The following is a 17,526-nucleotide window of genomic DNA, read 5'->3' as shown; positions in this document are numbered from 1 at the left end:
CATTCAGATTATGTGATAATTTGTAAAGACTATTTTATCCTCATGCGCAAATATGAAGTAATAAGTCTAATTGGGTAAAGTTGGATTGACATTACTGTTAGAACGACAAAGTGATCAAAGATGATTTGAATTTAAATCACTTCTAACTTTAGGCCAAAAAATTACTCTTTGTAAAGGCTCAGAAGCTAAGGCAGTTTTGTCAAACACTAAAAAATTATTTTCTTAAAGCCAAACGCTGTCCTAAGATAGATTTGGATGTGCACTTGCAGCACAAAGCTATTTTCACTTTCCATCTGATTATTGCAGTAATTTGATAGTTGGAAGCAGCTGAACATCCCCTCTTCGGAGTTCCATTTGTCATTACCAACTCCCGATACCATCAATTAGTTTTCACATGCTTTTTTCTAGAGAAAATCTTGAGCAGCTTCAGTTCACTTCATTACCCTGATCTCGTAATTTCAGAATCTTTCCAACTTTAGGATCTACGAACAAAATGATCCCAACTCCGCCAAAGAACCAAGTCTTCTAAGAGCATGATATACAAATGCAACATCACCACCTCTTGATGATTATCAACAAAAATCAAGTAACAATTTTAGGCAAGATTCAAAGTAGACACAGTAAGCCAGGTATTCGAGCAGAGCACCAAGTTCTAGTGACGGAAACCTCAACTTGAAAGATCAAGCATTTGCACATTGACTTTAGTTATACGCATACCAGCGACCAACAAACAACATGCATTGTTCTACTTACGAAACTTAAAACAGTAACAGTAACGGGAATCCTAAGAACTCATCCTCAATATACATGTATCAATAATTTTGATGCGGAGGCAAATCTCTTCCAGGAACATTCTGGCTCTGTGAAGGGTTTCCACCACCCACTCCCGGAGCATAACCACTCTGACTTTGTCCCTGTCCAGGTCCCATATTTGGAGCATAGTTGTTTTGATTTGGACCAGGCCCCATATTCGGAACATAGTTCTGATTCTGCCCAGTTCCATATCCCATATTAGGAGCAAAACCACCAGGCGCTTGTCCTGGACCAGATCCCCTATTGGGAGGGAAGCCACCACCCATATTAGGACCATAGCCACTCTGATTTTGTCCTTGACCAGGTACCATACTAGGAGCAAAGCCATTCTGATTCGGCCCTGGACCAGATTGATAAGGTGCTCCTCCACTATTATTTCCATGGCCATACTGATAGTTTGGTGCATTGTTAGGCGGCCCCCTCATGTTATTTGGCGGATAGTTTCCAGGGTTATTTGGAGATGCTCCTCCCCCATAGTTTGGTTGTCCTCCCATGTTGGACTGCATTCCTCCAGTGTTAGGAGCATTAGGGGGTGGAGCAGCCATATTTGGTTGACCACCCATGTTAGGACCTGGGCCTCCAACATTAGGTCCAGGGTTCTGATTCATTTGCATCTCCCTTCTTCTCTCAAAATTTCTTGATCTGTCAAAGTTGCGAGGTCTGTCATTGCGCCTGTTCCTCTCATTTGCCCGAGCATTGTTCCGCACCCATTCCTCATGATATTTAGGGTCATATGGAACTGCCTGCCCATTTATGAATGGTTCTCCTGCAATACCAGAATGAGAATATTAGACTTCCACATCACCACAAATTAGAACACCACATGGTAAGTTCACAATATAGCAGATTCTTTTATATCTTACACAAAGATTACCCAAGTTCCAGTCACAAGTTTGCAACATAAAACAAAGAAAGTGTAAAAGAAACCAGATAAAATTATTTGTGGAATTATATGAAGTATGAACTACTCTTTTGATGACATTATATATTTTACACAGAAGAATGTGTAAACAGCAGAAGAAAACAAAGCCTAATTTCCCATCGAACAATTTCCCACACTCTAAAATTATGAAGTAGCTACATAATTTAGTATATGACTGAACTTCATACCTCCATAGTCCTTATTTTTTACATCCAAATATGAATCAGGAAGCACCCACCGAACCCTTGGCAGTTCTGCACCATTATTAAATGAAGTTAAAAGAATGTGAAATTTAAACTTACTTCAGACAGCTGCAACGAAATAACATTACCTTTCAACTTGTAAGAAAGTTCTTCTGACACAAGGGCTCCAAATGCATAGTAATGCCGCGTAGAGACCGAATAAATTTTCATTCTTGCTTCTTCCTCGCTGCAAATTTCAAAAGTTTATTCATCATGATCAGGGTGGGAAAAGGAGAAGCAGATATCCTACCATGAAAATTAATTTCACTAACAAGCATGGCCATGGAATGGGAAACAGAACTTGTCAAACTAATGAGATCATTAAAACATAGTATTCATCAGCCAAAATATAAACATATGCACTAATCTCATAACTTGACATTCAGTCAATAATAATATATAAATGAAGACGTAAGGTGTGCTTGAACACCCACCATCTTCAAACATTTAAAAGTTGAAGTCAAGTCATATTTCCAATATACTCTACAAACACCTTGCCTTCAACAAATTATTCGACCACTTTATTTATATTTTGCTATCATACCTTCGTCAGATACCTGAAATGTTTTTTCCAAAACCTTATCTTTATCAGCAGGATACCACTATCCATCACTTAATTAAAAAATAGCCACCCTACACTTGTAGTTCACAATTTCCTACTCCTCAAGAGCAATCAAAGAAAAAAAAAAATTATATTCAGTTATTTTAAACAGAACAAAAATTACCAGAAAACAAATTTAAAAAATTCTAGTAGAACAAAACAGAGTCGGTCAGCTCAAAATGTCAAAAAAAGCGAAATAACTCAAACCTCCCGACGACCATGGCTAGGGTTTTGATGTAACTATCGATGATCTCATCCCTCGTGGGATCACCCTCCGGCTTCTCCATAACCACAAGCCAGTGTTCAAAATCACAGCCATCTAGCAAAATAGTCTCCTTGGGGGGACGGTTCGACCAGTTAGGGTTGGGATCACTAAGGGACGACGTCGTCTGTCTAGTCGCGAACCCCCTGGTGGATAACGCTGGAGCAAGGCGGCGAAAATAGGAAGCCGAAGCGGCGGCGACCAGAGGGCGGAGGCGGAAAAGAAAGGAGGAAGAATTGGGGAGGACGGCGGACGAAGCGGTGGAGTGAGAGAGGACGGAGGCGAGGGACTGTTTGGTGGTGGTGAAGAGAGAACGGGCGAGGTATCTCGTCGCCATCGTCAAAATCTTGATAAACCCTAGAGATAGTGTGGAAGGTGCACTGCTTGAAATGTGGGGTTTTTGGGTGTTAGAGGGTTGTATGTATGCTGATCCACCCTTTATAGAAGGTATAGTGTAAAATTTGCAAAAATGCCCCTGGAAATGTGGAAAATGCCTTAAATATCTTTTGTTTTTTCCCTACCACGTAAATGTCAAGGAAGATGCATATAAATATAAATGATAATTACACTCTCTTCCCCTGAGGCTCGGTGTAATTACACGTAAACTTTTTATAATTTAAAAAAACATACCTAGCATTTCGTAGATTTGCTTATGCCTGACAAATAAGTTTATCCGTTAATCAAAATTTACTAAATTTGTTGAAATTAATAGAAAACTGAATAAATATTGAAATTTACCATCGATTGACTTATTACCAACTTGTTGCAGGTTAAATAATTTTTTTCAGATTAAATTACTCTTATAATGGTGAAAATATACCTCTCCATATCCATTAAAGCGTGAAGACGCGTGAGAGTAATTTGAGCATAAAAAAATTTATTTGACATGCAATATATCAGTAATAAGTCAACCGGAGTTAAATCTATTTTTTTTTTCTGAATTTTTTTGTTAATAGCACCAAATTTGGTGAATTTTAACTAATGAAGGGGCTTATTTGTTAAATGGAAGCAAACTTCAGGTGTGTTAGATGTAATTTCTCAAACCACAGGGAGTTTACGTATAATTACACAAACCTCAGGGGAGGGGAGTGTAATTATCCTTAAATATAATAAGGATAAATTACATTGACGTTCATAAAATATTAAATCATAATGAGCTCTCTTGATATTTAACATAATTACAAATATTTTTTCTTGTTCGAAAAATTATCAATACCCCCTAATTTTAACAGTCGTCTAACAATTAGCTCAATCTATCAATGATAATTTTTTTTATGAATTAAGCGAAATATTTTTTTTTTAAATTTTTTGAATCTTACCATCTACCTCACCCAATTTTTTTAGAATTTTTATTCTTAAAAATAAAAAAATACAGCAATGACAAAGTTTATAATTTCAACCCTCCATTCAGGCACTATATAAATTCATCAAAAATTAAAAGAGTATTGGTAATATTTCAAACAATGACGGGGTACTCATAATTATGCTAAACCTTAGATGAGCTTATTGTAATTTACCCTTTTATAGAATTATAAGTATATTCGTTGAGGTTATAATTGTAATTATAAGTACACCAGCCATTCAATGTCGAAACTTTACACAAACAACTCCTAAATACATTGCACTAATAATCCTTCAAGAAATATATCAATAATTTTATAAAAAAAATAAAATAAAAATATTTGTGTAATTAAATTTAATATGAGTAGGTATCTATATAGTTTACCAATATGATAATGATGCTCAACATCATTTCACTCAATTTGGGTGTACAAAAAAGAAAAACAATCAAATATGGAAAAAGTAAAAATGGAGCATTGTTTAATTTAATGAGTCAGATAATGTTTTGTGTAAAGTAATCAACAAAGACACAATTACCCAATTAATTAGAAAAATTACTATGATATGTTAATTAAGTTCACAAGGTATTCCAAATTTAGAACCAGATCAGTCTACATTATGTCATATAATTTTGGTAATTATAATGTTGAGGATGTCCAATTATAACGGATCGATACTTAAGTTAAAGAGGTTGTTAAGAAGTTAGGGTTGTGGAAAATAAATAAAGTGGCAAAAATTGTATTTGGTAAATGAACGATGTGTGATTATAAATAGGGAAAAATATTTGTTTGGTCCGTTAAGTATGCCCAATTTTAGTTTTAGTCTTATAAGTATGCCCATTTTTTATTAACTCCAGTAACTTGCAAAATTGATTAGTTTTAGTCCTCCGATCGATTGAATTTATAATTTGCGCCTGAAAAGTGACATGGCATGACACCTAAATGCGTTTTTGTTGATTTATAATCCTATATAGTTAAAATTATGATGTGGAAGACAAATTGGCTATCTTTTGTGCAAGTTTGGAGAGAAGAAAAGTCACCTTTCTTCCCTCCAAAAGATGGTCAACTTATCTTCCACATCATAATTTTAGCCACATAGGATTATAAATCAATAAAAACGCATCTAGGTGTCATGCCATGTCACTTTTCAGGTGCAAACTATAAATCTAATCGACCGGGGGACTAAAACTAATCAATTTTGCAAGTTACTGGAGTTAATAAAAAATGGGCATACTTATAGGACTAAAACTAAAATTGGGCATACTTAACGGACCAAAAAATATTTTTCCCTTATAAATATAAGGGTTAAATACATTTTTCATTCATGAACTATGTACGTAGTTACATTTATTTTCCTAAAATAGGAAAGGTAACAAAAGTTTTCCTGCACTTTTTATTTTACTTTCTGAAGTATGTTTTATTAAAAACTCTTTGTAAAACTACTTTTAGTGTTTTTAAATTTTACTCGAATTTTATTTAAAAATTATAGATGTTTGTAGTTTATATAATATAAAAATATTTATAAGTTCAATATATGCAAGTCTATTTTACAAAGTAAATTATATATGTGAAAACATATAAATAAATATGCATGTGTAAAAATTGTGATGTAGCTATATTCATTATGTATATAATTTTATAAAACGAAGTGTATTATATAATTTTGATACCCAGAAAATATGTTCATTCCAAGAGGGAATTTAGCTTGAATGAGGTCTAATAAGAAACCTAAGAATAGGCGCAACCTAAGAAGAAATGACTAACGACCTAAGGCCCTAAAAATTGGCCCTTTTGGGGAATGGATCAAAGCAGAAGCCCAAGGTACACCCCCAAACTCATAGGAGAAGGCGATCTGGCGTCCACCTTGGCACCAACATGCCCTCATACGCAACTCACGGAAGGCCATTCAGCCACCTAAAAGAAAAACAACCACAGAACTCATAATGAGGCCAATGGATCTAGGTAAACTACCCACTCAATCAAGCACCTCCCTAAGGATTCAGGAGCATATCTTGTGATTAAGAACCCTTGACAGATGTAATTTTCAAGATTTCTTCCAAATTGCTTATCCATGGCAACTGTCAGCCCGAGTTCCAATGGGGTCGCACTTCATCAATTGGTAGGGGATTGAGGTTATAGAATCAAACCTATCTTCCTTGTTATAGGGTAACACATCTTTGCCATACAAACTCACAAAAGACTGATATTTTAAGCACTATACTGCTATGTTATAATCCCCTATTATCTTATTTTTACTCAATTCTATTCTCATAACTACTTAGTGACTTGAACATTTTAGAGCTAGCATCTTTTTTGTAGGATTTCATTTCAAGACCTATGAAAAATGAGGCTCAAAGATTCCAAGTCAAACATAACCCAACGAGCAGCATTTTGCTTGCATCAAACTTATATATTTTATATTCAATTCCAGAAAAATTGCACTTTTAGTCCCACACGATAGGATATGTTGCACTTTTAGTCCCACAATAGAATATGTTGCACTTTTAGTCCCACAGTTTACGGCCTTAGCACATTTAGTCCCATATATATCTTATGGGACTAAATTTGTCAAATTTTTATACTATGGAACTAAAAATATTATAAAATCTATCATATGGGATCAAATGTGCCAAACTTTTATCCTATGGAACCCAAAATATTACAATATTTATCCTATGGGACTAAATGTGTTAAGACCGTAAATTGTGGGACCAAAAGTGCAACACACCTTATTGTTTGGGACCAAAAATGCAATTTTTCCTTCCATTTCATTTACAATATAATTATAATAAATCATATCATTACTCAAAAAATTATAGAATATTATAGATTAATTATATCTATAGATTTGTATATTTTACAGTCGGTATATATGTTCAATGTAATATTTTAAAATTGCCTTGATAATTTTTTTTTAAAAAAAATAAAGTTCAATATATATAACAATACAAAATAAAACTTATGTAAATTTTTAACAGTTACGTAAAAAATATAAAAGACTATAGATTTATAAAGTTTATACAAACTCTATACTAATTATAAAAATCATAAATTTTGGTTACTATTCATTTAAATAAAAACTTTTAATAATTCAAATAATGTTTTAGGATAATGATTGTAAATAATAAAGCATAAAAAAAATTGGTCCATATGGTTCTTGGTTACTTCACTGAAGGTTTATTCAAATGTTCGACTCATCTCTACCTTCATTGTTTACTGAAAGGTGCTAAGGGATGTGCCAATATATATATAAATATAAATCATGAGTTCTTTAAATATTTATCATAATTACAAATATTTTCTCATTGTTTGAAAAATTACAATATCTTCCATGAAATTAATAACTTTGTAGGGAGTATTTGTTAGACGATCATTAATTTTGAGGAGATATTTATAATTTTCAAACGAAGATGAAATATTTATAAATATGACAAACCTTAAGAAAGCAGTCCGCAATTTACATTAGAAAAAGAGAAGGAAAATCTGTATCTTTCCCAGAACAACCATGAAAAATCTGAATATTGAAATCTCATCGTATCCAAAGAACTAGAATAGGAGTCCCAATCTTATGTTAACAACTTATGAAGTGATCTACTTTATGTCACTGATGCAGGAGTACAACATTACAAGAATCTATGTCTCGGCCTCGAGGCCTTCATAATCAAACGAGTAAGAAAGAACGAAAAGAGGAGTCTCAACTGTGAAAGAATTACAGAATATTCGAAGCTATACATAGACACCTACTGTTACACAGTCTTTTCACTTTTGATCCACCGCCTTAAACTACATTACTCAAAGCCGGCATCTCCTGGTAATTTTTTGCTCGACCAGTGCAGAGGTATATTCGGGATAAAAACGTTAGGTGATGGAATGTGCTTTAGCCCCCTTGGGTGCTGAACCTACCTCCCCCATGGAAGCCAGGAGCAAGATTTCTCGCAAGCACAACACAATTCCAATTATATATTAGAACTATAACGCAATGGATGACGACGGTGTAGCACCCGTTGTAGCCATCGTCTACGAGGTTCGGAGGGCAAACAAATGAAACACTCTCTTTCTTCCGCATCCTTCAAAATCTCAAAAGCATCTAAATACATCTCGCTCGATTGGGGGATATCCTCCATTTCGTTCAAACACTTGAGAGCAGCAGATATTGAGTAGTCAGGAGCACTGACGGCCAATGCCTGAAGAGATCCCACTGGAATTTTTCCGTTAGTGAGTTCCACAAGCTTAGCTACACAACTCCTGAACTCATTCATCCACACCTCGCCTTTAGGTTGAGATTTCAATGCAGATTGCTGAGGAAGTTTTCCACGTGAAGGCAATGATGTTTGACCTCCAAAATCATCCTCACTTCTTTTGAATGAATGAGATTCAAGCTCAGTATGCCTCTCGGATAGTGGTTCAATCTCAACATCCATGCATTGGGTCGAGGATTGGCCAACCCCTTGCTCAAATTTCCATGGTAGAAGGATACTTCTCTGCTCGACTCCCCCTCCCGGATAACTCGAGATTGTAACTATCTTATCCTTCTCTTTCTTAAAGACAGGACAAATCCCATCAGTTATATGACGGAGCAGATGGGTCGTCCCACTTCTGCTGGAACAAGTAAACAGCTTCCGGCAGTGATTGCACTGACATTTCTCACAACTTCCATCCTCCTTCATAATCTTTGTGAAATGCTGCCAAACTTTAGACCTTAACTTCCCTTCTCGTTTTCGTTTCTCTCCCATGCTCCCTTCAGAATGATAGTTTATTTCCAAATCGGTTTCATGATTCCCATCTTCCATCTATGCAGAAAAACAAAAACTCCAATCTCAAACACTAAATATCCGAACAAATAACAGATTAGTCGAGTCCAAATCACAATATCAAACAACGACCAATCGGGCAACAACCTGACAATGGAAGGTACCTACCATGATTGTTTTTCCATGAACCCCAGTGCCTTATAAGTTAAAAATTCATGATCTCATCAGTTGCCAGATTCTGCGTTACCACATATTATACTCAAATCAATAGATTCACCAAAGCTCTTCTGAATGAATTTTCCAGCATCATGTCATCCCCTCCTTACCTTTAATTATTTTCAGACCCAAACTCATACTAAAACAGAAATTTCCACAAAATTCTCAGCAACATAACAATATTCATCAGCAAGAGTTCATTTTCCTCAATTGCATAATCCCACAAATTAACAGAACAACAACCATACTACATACTACTCAAAAAGACAAAAGTGAGTCAAAAAAGCCCGTTCTTGAACAAATTCATCATTTCAAAGGCCCAAACAGTATCACCCCAACTTCACCGCCGCACTGCAGACTTATACCCTCGCTCAAAAACCCATCAAAAGGAAAGGAAAAATTAACAAACAAACAACAACCAAACTAAACCACACAAAAAGCAAACGCCACAATCTCGCACCAAAATCAAGATCAAATTGCGAGCAAAAAAAAAAGGGAGAGAGAAGTAGAGTAGTCACCTAGCGAAGGAGCAGCAACAAAGGTTTAAGCGAAGGTCCGAAATTGATTTGAGAAAAACGCACAACGGATTGCATTGCCGAAAACCCTAGTGGAAGGAGAGCTGGATTATCGGCGTCGGGCCAAATTGGGTTGGGGATGGAAGTAATGGGCCTGGATTGGACTTCGGGCTTGAAAAATCAGTTACAATCGGCCCGACTCGGCCCAACTTACACCCTTCCTTTCTCCTTCTCCGGTTTTTACCCACCATTTTTGATTTACCGCTTGTTACTGCTTCACTCCGGTTGAACAATTTTACAATTATCCTAATTTAATAATTATAAAGAAAAAAATCTGACGAATCTTTTAAATAAATATAAATAATTCGTAGACTTAAAGAAAATTTAAGTTTCAGAAAAATATAAATGTTAAAAAATAGAACTAAAAGGGACTATCAATTATCAAATATATGCTTGCACGACTGTTATTTCAATAATCTCAATGTTTCTATTTTATTGTACTACTCGTCAACGTACGTGGTCTTTTAATATTATTAATTAAAAAATACATAAATTAACAAATTACATTTTTAAAAAAAATTAATTTAAGGTATTATCGACACAATAAAAGAACAAAACATGTGGAATTATTTTTGTACAAAAAAAAGGTAATTATAATTATTTTTTAAAATAATTTGATCAGGGATATACTTGCAATATTTAAAAATTATAACCGCCGTTTATGAGTATTTCTTTATTTTTTATACGAGTATAGATATATGTTTGAACTTCCGAACAAAAACCTAAAATCTCAAGTTGAACTATTTTGAAGATATTATTATTCAAGTTTGTTTGTAGTATTATTAAGCTTGCAAAATTATGGTTGATTTTGGTCTGATTATTGCTCAACAACGAGCTTTTTTCTACTCTATTATCCATATATATAATTTTCCTTCAATTCTTTTTTCCTACTCGCTGATAGTATCAGTATATAATCTTTGAAAAAAGATAATCAAATCCTCGAGAAAGCTACTACATCAATCTTAAACTGAATAGTTTAGAATAAATGGACAATATTTTTATTCTTAAATTTTTTTATATACTAGAATTATTTTAGTATAATATAAACTTGTTTATTTGTTAATACAAAATTAAGAGAAAGAGTTGGTCTGTAAAATTACAAAACAAAAAAAAAGTATTTGAGATTTACCCAATTCCAATCATACCAATCAACTTGAAAGAAAACTGCGAACCAAACAAATCCTAAGTAATATATCAATATAACTAAACACTATGAACAAATTATAATAAACTCACGTACAATTCGATCAGACTCGAATCAATGACATCAAACTGAAAACAAGTTGTTTCAATGTGTACCATATGAATTATCTTAGGCAAACTTCTTTTACAACATATGAAAAAAACATTGCTCCGTGTCTTTTTACAACTTCCGTCTAAAGCTGACAACTTCTTTCGATGAAAAACAGAACAGGCGGACAACAATGGATTGTGTTCTTTCTATACTAAGTGGTATGAAAAAGGCATCTATGCACAGTTCAAGAACTCATTCTAAACAGACAACTGAGTCTTGCAGGAACGAGAAAATAAATTATTTCCTTTTTTTTTCATTCCCGTAGTTAGAAGAATTGACTCGCTAACTTCGATCATATATTGAAGAGAAAGTCATAGTTGCATGAGACGTATTCGTGCTTTCAGACGACGAGGACTTATCTTGTGTTTTTGATGTTGCCGACGACGTTGCATGTGGAGCACTACTCGAACTCTTCAGAGTCATTATATCCGTCAGAAGTCCCGGTTTTGATATGGCCCACTCATCAACACTGGCCTCGCCTTTCAACATCTTTGCAACGGTGGACATGGACGGGCGGTTCTTGGGCAATTCTTGAGTGCATAAAAGCCCTACTTTCAGGTATCTGGAGGCCTCATCGGTGTCAAAATCCCCATCTAGCACATTATCCACCAATTGGACAAGCTTGCCTTTCTCGTATAGAGTCCATGCCTGAAGAAATTTGATGGGATCTTAATAATCTATTTTAAGGATGTAAGAGTTTTGTATTTAATTCAAATGATTTGATATCAGATAGATCAAAATAGTTCAGAATAGAATGCAAGGATCTGAAATCTTTTGCAACATAGAATTATCGAAACAAGTCCGGCGAATTTGTTATTACGGGCTTGAAATCCTTTACTCCAAATCCATCAATTCAAACACAATATTACTATATTGATCATATTCTCTCGGCATAACAAGCATAAACAATCCGACGAGCACATATAACAAGATACAACTCTTAAAATATGATGTTTTCCGGATGATTATAATCTTGGATTTATCTCATTAACATGAATTAAAATAATTTTTTTTTTCTCGGTCACTTATTTTCCGTTGCCATGAAAAAAATAAAATCATTTGAACACGACTCATAGATAGAAACATCGAGCTTCATACCATTTCCAGAAGATTTTGCTCTTCAGCCGATAATCTCTTGTTTTTGTTGGGTCTTCCACTCACAATTTCCAGCAGTAAAACACCAAAACTATATATATCTGCTTTCCGCGTCAGCTTGCCCCGGATCGCATACTCGGGTGCCAAATAACCACTGTAAAAACAAAAAACATCAGTTATTGGTTATTTAATAATATCAAGAACATCCAAGATTTGGGAAAAAACATGGGAAGTGAGGAGATATAGGGACCAAATGTAAAGAGGCAAACCACTCGTTAACAAAGCCAACGTTGTCATAAGCATGTCACTTTTTATTACAAAAGTATACAAATGAAGCTGTCGGTGTTGTGTCAGCATTACCAATTTCACGTTGAGCATTAATCCTTAAATTGTCTCTTGTTTCGACATTGAGGCGTCTCTTACAACCATAGAAACAATCAATAGAATAGAACTACTTGTCCCGCCAAATTTCAAACAATATGTCAACATCCATACCAGCATGCCATGAAAAAGTGTAAGAATTCACTGACTTACAAAGTTCCCGCGACGCGCGTGCTAACATGAGTAATCGTCTCTGGGAAAAGCTTCGCGAGACCAAAATCTGAGATCTTTGGTGTGAAATCTTTGTCAAGAAGAATATTGCTCGCTTTAATATCTCTGTGGACAATATGAGGCTCAACTTCCTCATGGAGGAATGCTAGTCCACGCGCCACACCTATACAGATTTTAGTCCTTATTTTCCAGCTAAATTGGAGATTACTGTTGCGTCCTCCTACATTACGAGTTAATCAGCTCTGTCTGGACATATAACAACAGACTAAACTCATATACGGCTGGGGGAAAGTTTACCAAGAAGAGTTCGAGCAAGGCTGTTATTTTCAAGATAGCCATAGACCAATATTCTTTGGTCTCTCTCCGTGCAGCAACCGTACAATTTGACCAGGTTTTCGTGTTCCAGTCCTGATATTGCCACTATCTCGCTCAAAAATTCTCGGACGCCTTGCTCTGACTGGGCCGACAGAACCTTAATTGCCATTAACGTGCCGTTGTTTAGCCTCCCCTACAAGAAATGAATAGAATATTACTAAGATAGTGTTTGGTTAAAAGATTTTATAAGCTTATACATTTTATAAAGATGCTTTTCGAGCTCATAAGATTTTGCATCTTATTTTAAAAGTAAGTTCTCGAAGTTTCTGAACAAAACAACACAATGAAGCTTATAAAATGTCAGTAATAACAATTCTGTGATAACACTATTAAGACACAAAGAGTTCGTCAAAATCTTAAAAGAATTAAGAACTACTTATAAGCTCCTAACGTCTTACTTTTCCCATCTTATTATAAGCTCTTTCTTAAAAAATATACCAAACACTTAATAAAATCTTACAAACTTTTTAACATCTTATAACATATTTTAAAAAGTTTATAAACTCACCTCACCGAAACAAGTTGCAAAATTCAAGGCGAACCAAGAAATTGCACGACTTACCTTGTAGACTGAACCAAAGCCGCCTTCACCAATCTTATTCGCCGGACTAAAATTTTCGGTTGCGATTTGTAACTCTTTGTAACTATACAATTTAGCATTTTGGACGCTTGAAATTTCTGCATTTAGTGGACCTCATAAGTGAATGCGATACTTAACAGTAAGTACCATACAGTCCCAAATTTTGAACAGTTTAAAGATCTACCTGCATTGATCTCTACTGTCTGCTTGGTGGGGAAAGAGCTTCTCGGCCTAAAACAACAAGTGAAACAAGTCATTCCACCAAGCTTTATACGTCCATCAAAACTTCAAATTACATATATCCCATTCCCTGTCAATCATACATCGTAGAAACGCATGTTAATATATTTCACAAAAATTTATATCATAATTGAGACATCCTAAAGAAGAAAATACCAGCAACATGGCCGTTGCGGATCATTAACAAAGGTTTTGCTCGTTCCGACAAATTTCAAGGTACACTATTGCAGTAAAGTAAAACATAAATTGAAGAAGTTGTTGTGGCATATGAATTAGTTTGAACCAACGAGTACAAGGAACAATCCTAGACGGCTAGACCTTTAGGATTACAACTGAAAAGCTCCTAAAATTCTGTAATGGGCACATTGTTGATACTAAGCAAAGTACAAGAAAACAGAAACATAACACTTGCTGACTAAAAACCTCATCATAGCAGAACTCAAGTGAACATATCTGTCTGATAAATACAGTTAACATTAATCCTCTCAAAACTCCCAGTCTTGGTCCCAGAATTTAACTTGCTCCTATGAAATGAGAAAATCAAGAAAAGGGCACAAAAGCAAATGAGAAAAGAAGAAGAGCAATGCATGGAGCTTCTTCTTCTTCTTCTTCTGCTTAATCTTTGTACAGACAGAAATTGCTAAAATTGGAAATGCCCTTTTTGTCTGAGACCACAACAACAAAACCATCTTGTCTGAAGCTAATAGATCAAGAATGGGGAAAGTCAAGGTCAACAAACCATACCATCACAACACACCGACGAAAACTTCAAGGATTCCCATCACTCAGAAGGAAGAAACAAGCAACTTTTCAATCCGTAAATCAAAATTTCACCAAAAAAAAGCTTCATAAATAATCAATTCAGAATATACCAAGAAAGAGAAATATTCAAGAAAATATGAGAAGAGAGCTGACCTTGTGGGCTGAGAAAGATGTTTCCAACACCTTTTGGGACTGGAGAGAGATTTGATAATAAAAAGTCTTCGGTGCAAGAGCAGACTTCAAGTTGGCACTTGTATGATATAAATGAAGTTATGGGACGGCTATGTTTCAAAATTGCATCAATGTCTGGATATTTGACTGTTCTAATAATTGTACTTGATTGATTAAAATATAATATTCAAGAATGATAATTATTATATTAATTGCTAATTATCAAAGTTTATAATATAATTGTAAGTAATTCAAACTGGAAGTAATAATGAGATGGGCTTCTCAAATTTTTATTTAGTTTTTTAGTCATGTTCAAATGAGTAGATTTTAAAACTTTTAACTCGTCGCTATTTGCTTGAGAAAATTGATTAAATTGGTCAAGAGACTGACATGGATGGCTAAAAGTTACAAGTTAATATTGTCTAAATAGTTCTAACTTGATTGACGGGATTGAAACTTCATATTCTCATTTTTATTGGATTAGATCTGGTCATGATGTGACTGATGATCAATATTAATAGTAGTTGCTGGTCTATCATAATAATAATTATTGATGATTTAATTTAAGAAAAATACAAATTTTAGTTCAACTTTTTTGTGGTGGTGACACTTTTAGTTTAGGAATACAAATTTTGGTTCAATTTTTTTGTGGTGGTGACACTTTTAGTTTAGGGTCATTTCAAAATAGTGAAGAAGGAAGTAAATTTTAAAAATTATCAATTTTAGTCAAATTTGCTCTGATTTGGCCGGAATTCATCATATGCGCGGCGCATGACTTATTTAAATTGGGAGTTTCATACTTGTCCGACCAACTTAGCAGAACTGCATTTATTTATTTTTGAAAAAAATCTTACATGGAAGGGAAGACATGATAAAAAACCACATCACCTGTACCACCTCCCCATACTTAATTTATATAAATAATATATATATTTAAGTTGTCCCTAATACACCCCCCCCCCAATTGCATCCTCCATTGCTCCACATGTCTTACATTAAAAACAATAAAAACTTAGAGAACGCTTCAAGGTTATGGAAGTAGGGTTTGCTTCTTATTTGGATCGAAATCCACATGACCTCCCTAGATAGATGGATTGATCTTTTAGGCTATTCGAACTCGCTACATCTCCCAAACAAATGTTAAAGGCCTTGAGAATAGAGAAACAAATTGTTAGGCTTGTTGGGGTAGCCCTCAACTAAAACCCTCCAATATTTAAATTAATGTTTGATATCGAGGTCGTTAATAAGTAGATCGCTTAAATACAAGCAAGCTCAAGCGTTTGGAGCATCATTCATTTTTACCATAAACTATAGAGTATTTATAGGTATAAGGGGTTCTAGTTGTTCGATAGTTATCTGCCACGTGTGCCGAGTTAGTGGGTCGAGTCCCAAGTTCCGACCTAGACCCTGCCTTATACATTACTTTAATATATATTTCTTTCTTTTGTTTTCCATTCTTTGTCTTTTGTTACGCAGTTTGCCCTAATTCTTTTCTTCTTTCATATCCTAATTCTCTCCTCACCTCTCTCCCTCCTATTTCCCTCCCTCTCTCTCTGCTGTCACCCTCCTCTCTCCTCTTTCCACCCTACTTCTCTTCCTAGCCGCCACTCACCCTCGCCCTTAGCCCTGTGTCTTCTCTACTCTCCTCTCTCTCCAACGAATTTTATAATGGGATCGGACCCTTATTTGTTCGAGACTTAATAGAATAGGCCTTGTATCCACCCCAACCTGTTCATACCCGTCATGTTGTCATCCTAGGCATGTGAATTCAATAGTTGCTACATACTTATATGAGAAATCCAATACGAAATGAAAGAAACAATATATACAGAGATCTACCACGTTGAATCAGAAAATAACTTTAATATCAGAAGTTCGATAAAATACTCACTGCCAATATATCATACATAGTTCCATTTCTTTCATTTATGCCGGGCTATTATATGAGATACAATATACTCAAATCTGCTACATAATTAATTTTAAATTTAAAAGAAACTACTATTTGGAAATATATACATTTTTTTTCACGAGTAATTTACCTCTACCTACCTGTGCTATTAAAAATAGGCAAACAGCTCTCTTATAAAAAATAAAATAGTAATTTATCCCCCAATATTTTTCAAATATAGCAATTTACCCCCTTATATTTTTAAAATTGAGCAATTTACCTCCTTAGATAGGAAGGTAAATTGCTTCATTTTTTAAAACGTGGGGAATAAGTTGCTATTTATTTTTTATAAAATGGTAATTTATTTATTTTCAATATCGCAGGAGGATAAATTGCATTAAACTATTTTTTTAATTGAATAAATAAAAAGTATAAAAATGTGGAGATCGAGAAGAGATGGAATAAAGAAAACTAACAAAATAAAAAATGATGCACATAAAAAATTGAACACATCAAAAGAATATGTCAGTTATGTTATAAAGTCAAGATACCATGATATGCTATACTTGCGCGTATTTATTCAAATTGGTACGCAATGAATTTTAAAAATAAAAATCAATATACAAATAAAAGCAGTTCTAATTATTCCCGAAGGGGAAAATGAAAGATTAAATATAAAGGTATATCACGGTTACAAATAATATGAACTATTCAAAATACATACGTAATTATATTGATGCAAATTTTTAAATCTATAATTTATATTTCAAAACTAATATTGCAGTATCACAGACCGTCCATTGTGAGTAGAATATAATTTTCTTTTTATTTTAACATAGAAGTA

At 34.4% G+C, this 17,526-nt stretch overlaps 3 protein-coding genes across 7 annotated transcripts; all 3 read right to left on the bottom strand.

Annotated features, from left to right (window-relative positions):
- On the bottom strand, window positions 570–3,270 carry LOC105176950 (multiple organellar RNA editing factor 8, chloroplastic/mitochondrial). Its single transcript, XM_011099941.2, has 4 exons — window positions 2,786–3,270; window positions 2,067–2,164; window positions 1,924–1,989; window positions 570–1,579 (listed from the first exon to the last, which is right to left on the bottom strand). Exons 1-4 carry the CDS (start codon window positions 3,175–3,177, stop codon window positions 813–815), a joined length of 1,323 nt encoding a protein of 440 aa, XP_011098243.1. The 5' UTR covers window positions 3,178–3,270; the 3' UTR covers window positions 570–812.
- Window positions 7,696–9,901, bottom strand: LOC105176949. Of its 3 annotated transcripts, XM_011099939.2 has the most exons (3): window positions 9,666–9,901; window positions 9,100–9,169; window positions 7,696–8,970 (listed from the first exon to the last, which is right to left on the bottom strand). In XM_011099939.2, exons 2-3 carry the CDS (start codon window positions 9,100–9,102, stop codon window positions 8,137–8,139), a joined length of 837 nt encoding a protein of 278 aa, XP_011098241.1. In that variant the 5' UTR covers window positions 9,103–9,169; window positions 9,666–9,901; the 3' UTR covers window positions 7,696–8,136. The 3 variants fall into 3 exon arrangements, with proteins under 3 accessions (XP_011098241.1, XP_011098242.1, XP_020554382.1); XM_011099940.2 differs by lacking the exon at window positions 9,100–9,169 and having other exon boundaries at window positions 9,666–9,899; XM_020698723.1 differs by lacking the exon at window positions 9,666–9,901 and having other exon boundaries at window positions 9,100–9,651.
- Window positions 11,030–14,902, bottom strand: LOC105176948 (putative serine/threonine-protein kinase). 3 transcript variants are annotated; one of them, XM_020698727.1, is made up of 8 exons: window positions 14,774–14,879; window positions 14,603–14,664; window positions 13,803–13,928; window positions 13,547–13,716; window positions 12,961–13,171; window positions 12,646–12,883; window positions 12,115–12,265; window positions 11,030–11,664 (listed from the first exon to the last, which is right to left on the bottom strand). In XM_020698727.1, the coding sequence occupies exons 3-8, from the start codon at window positions 13,873–13,875 to the stop codon at window positions 11,299–11,301; spliced, it is 1,209 nt and encodes a 402-aa protein (XP_020554386.1). In that variant the 5' UTR covers window positions 13,876–13,928; window positions 14,603–14,664; window positions 14,774–14,879; the 3' UTR covers window positions 11,030–11,298. The 3 variants fall into 3 exon arrangements, with proteins under 3 accessions (XP_020554386.1, XP_020554385.1, XP_020554387.1); XM_020698726.1 differs by lacking the exon at window positions 14,603–14,664 and having other exon boundaries at window positions 14,774–14,902; XM_020698728.1 differs by lacking the exon at window positions 14,603–14,664 and having other exon boundaries at window positions 13,601–13,716; window positions 14,774–14,902.

This window comes from Sesamum indicum, linkage group LG14 (genome assembly GCF_000512975.1).
Source record: "Sesamum indicum cultivar Zhongzhi No. 13 linkage group LG14, S_indicum_v1.0, whole genome shotgun sequence".
Lineage (NCBI taxonomy): Eukaryota > Viridiplantae > Streptophyta > Magnoliopsida > Lamiales > Pedaliaceae > Sesamum > Sesamum indicum.
This window is presented reverse-complemented; position numbering and strand designations above follow the sequence as displayed.

Excerpts from the sequence above, each read along its gene's own strand:
- LOC105176950 (XM_011099941.2), bottom strand. The coding sequence starts at position 3,177 with ATGGCGACGAGATACCTCGCCCGTTCTCTCTTCACCACCACCAAACAG. Across the intron at positions 2,165-2,785 it reads CTAGCCATGGTCGTCGGGAG|CGAGGAAGAAGCAAGAATGA; the intron begins GTTTGAGTTATT and ends TGAAATTTGCAG. Across the intron at positions 1,990-2,066 it reads ACTTTCTTACAAGTTGAAAG|AACTGCCAAGGGTTCGGTGG; the intron begins GTAATGTTATTT and ends ATAATGGTGCAG.
- LOC105176948 (XM_020698726.1), bottom strand. The coding sequence starts at position 13,875 with ATGACTTGTTTCACTTGTTGTTTTAGGCCGAGAAGCTCTTTCCCCACC. Across the intron at positions 13,172-13,546 it reads TTGCAACTTGTTTCGGTGAG|GGGAGGCTAAACAACGGCAC; the intron begins GTGAGTTTATAA and ends CATTTCTTGTAG. Across the intron at positions 12,266-12,645 it reads ACGCGCGTCGCGGGAACTTT|TGGTTATTTGGCACCCGAGT; the intron begins GTAAGTCAGTGA and ends TTGTTTTTACAG.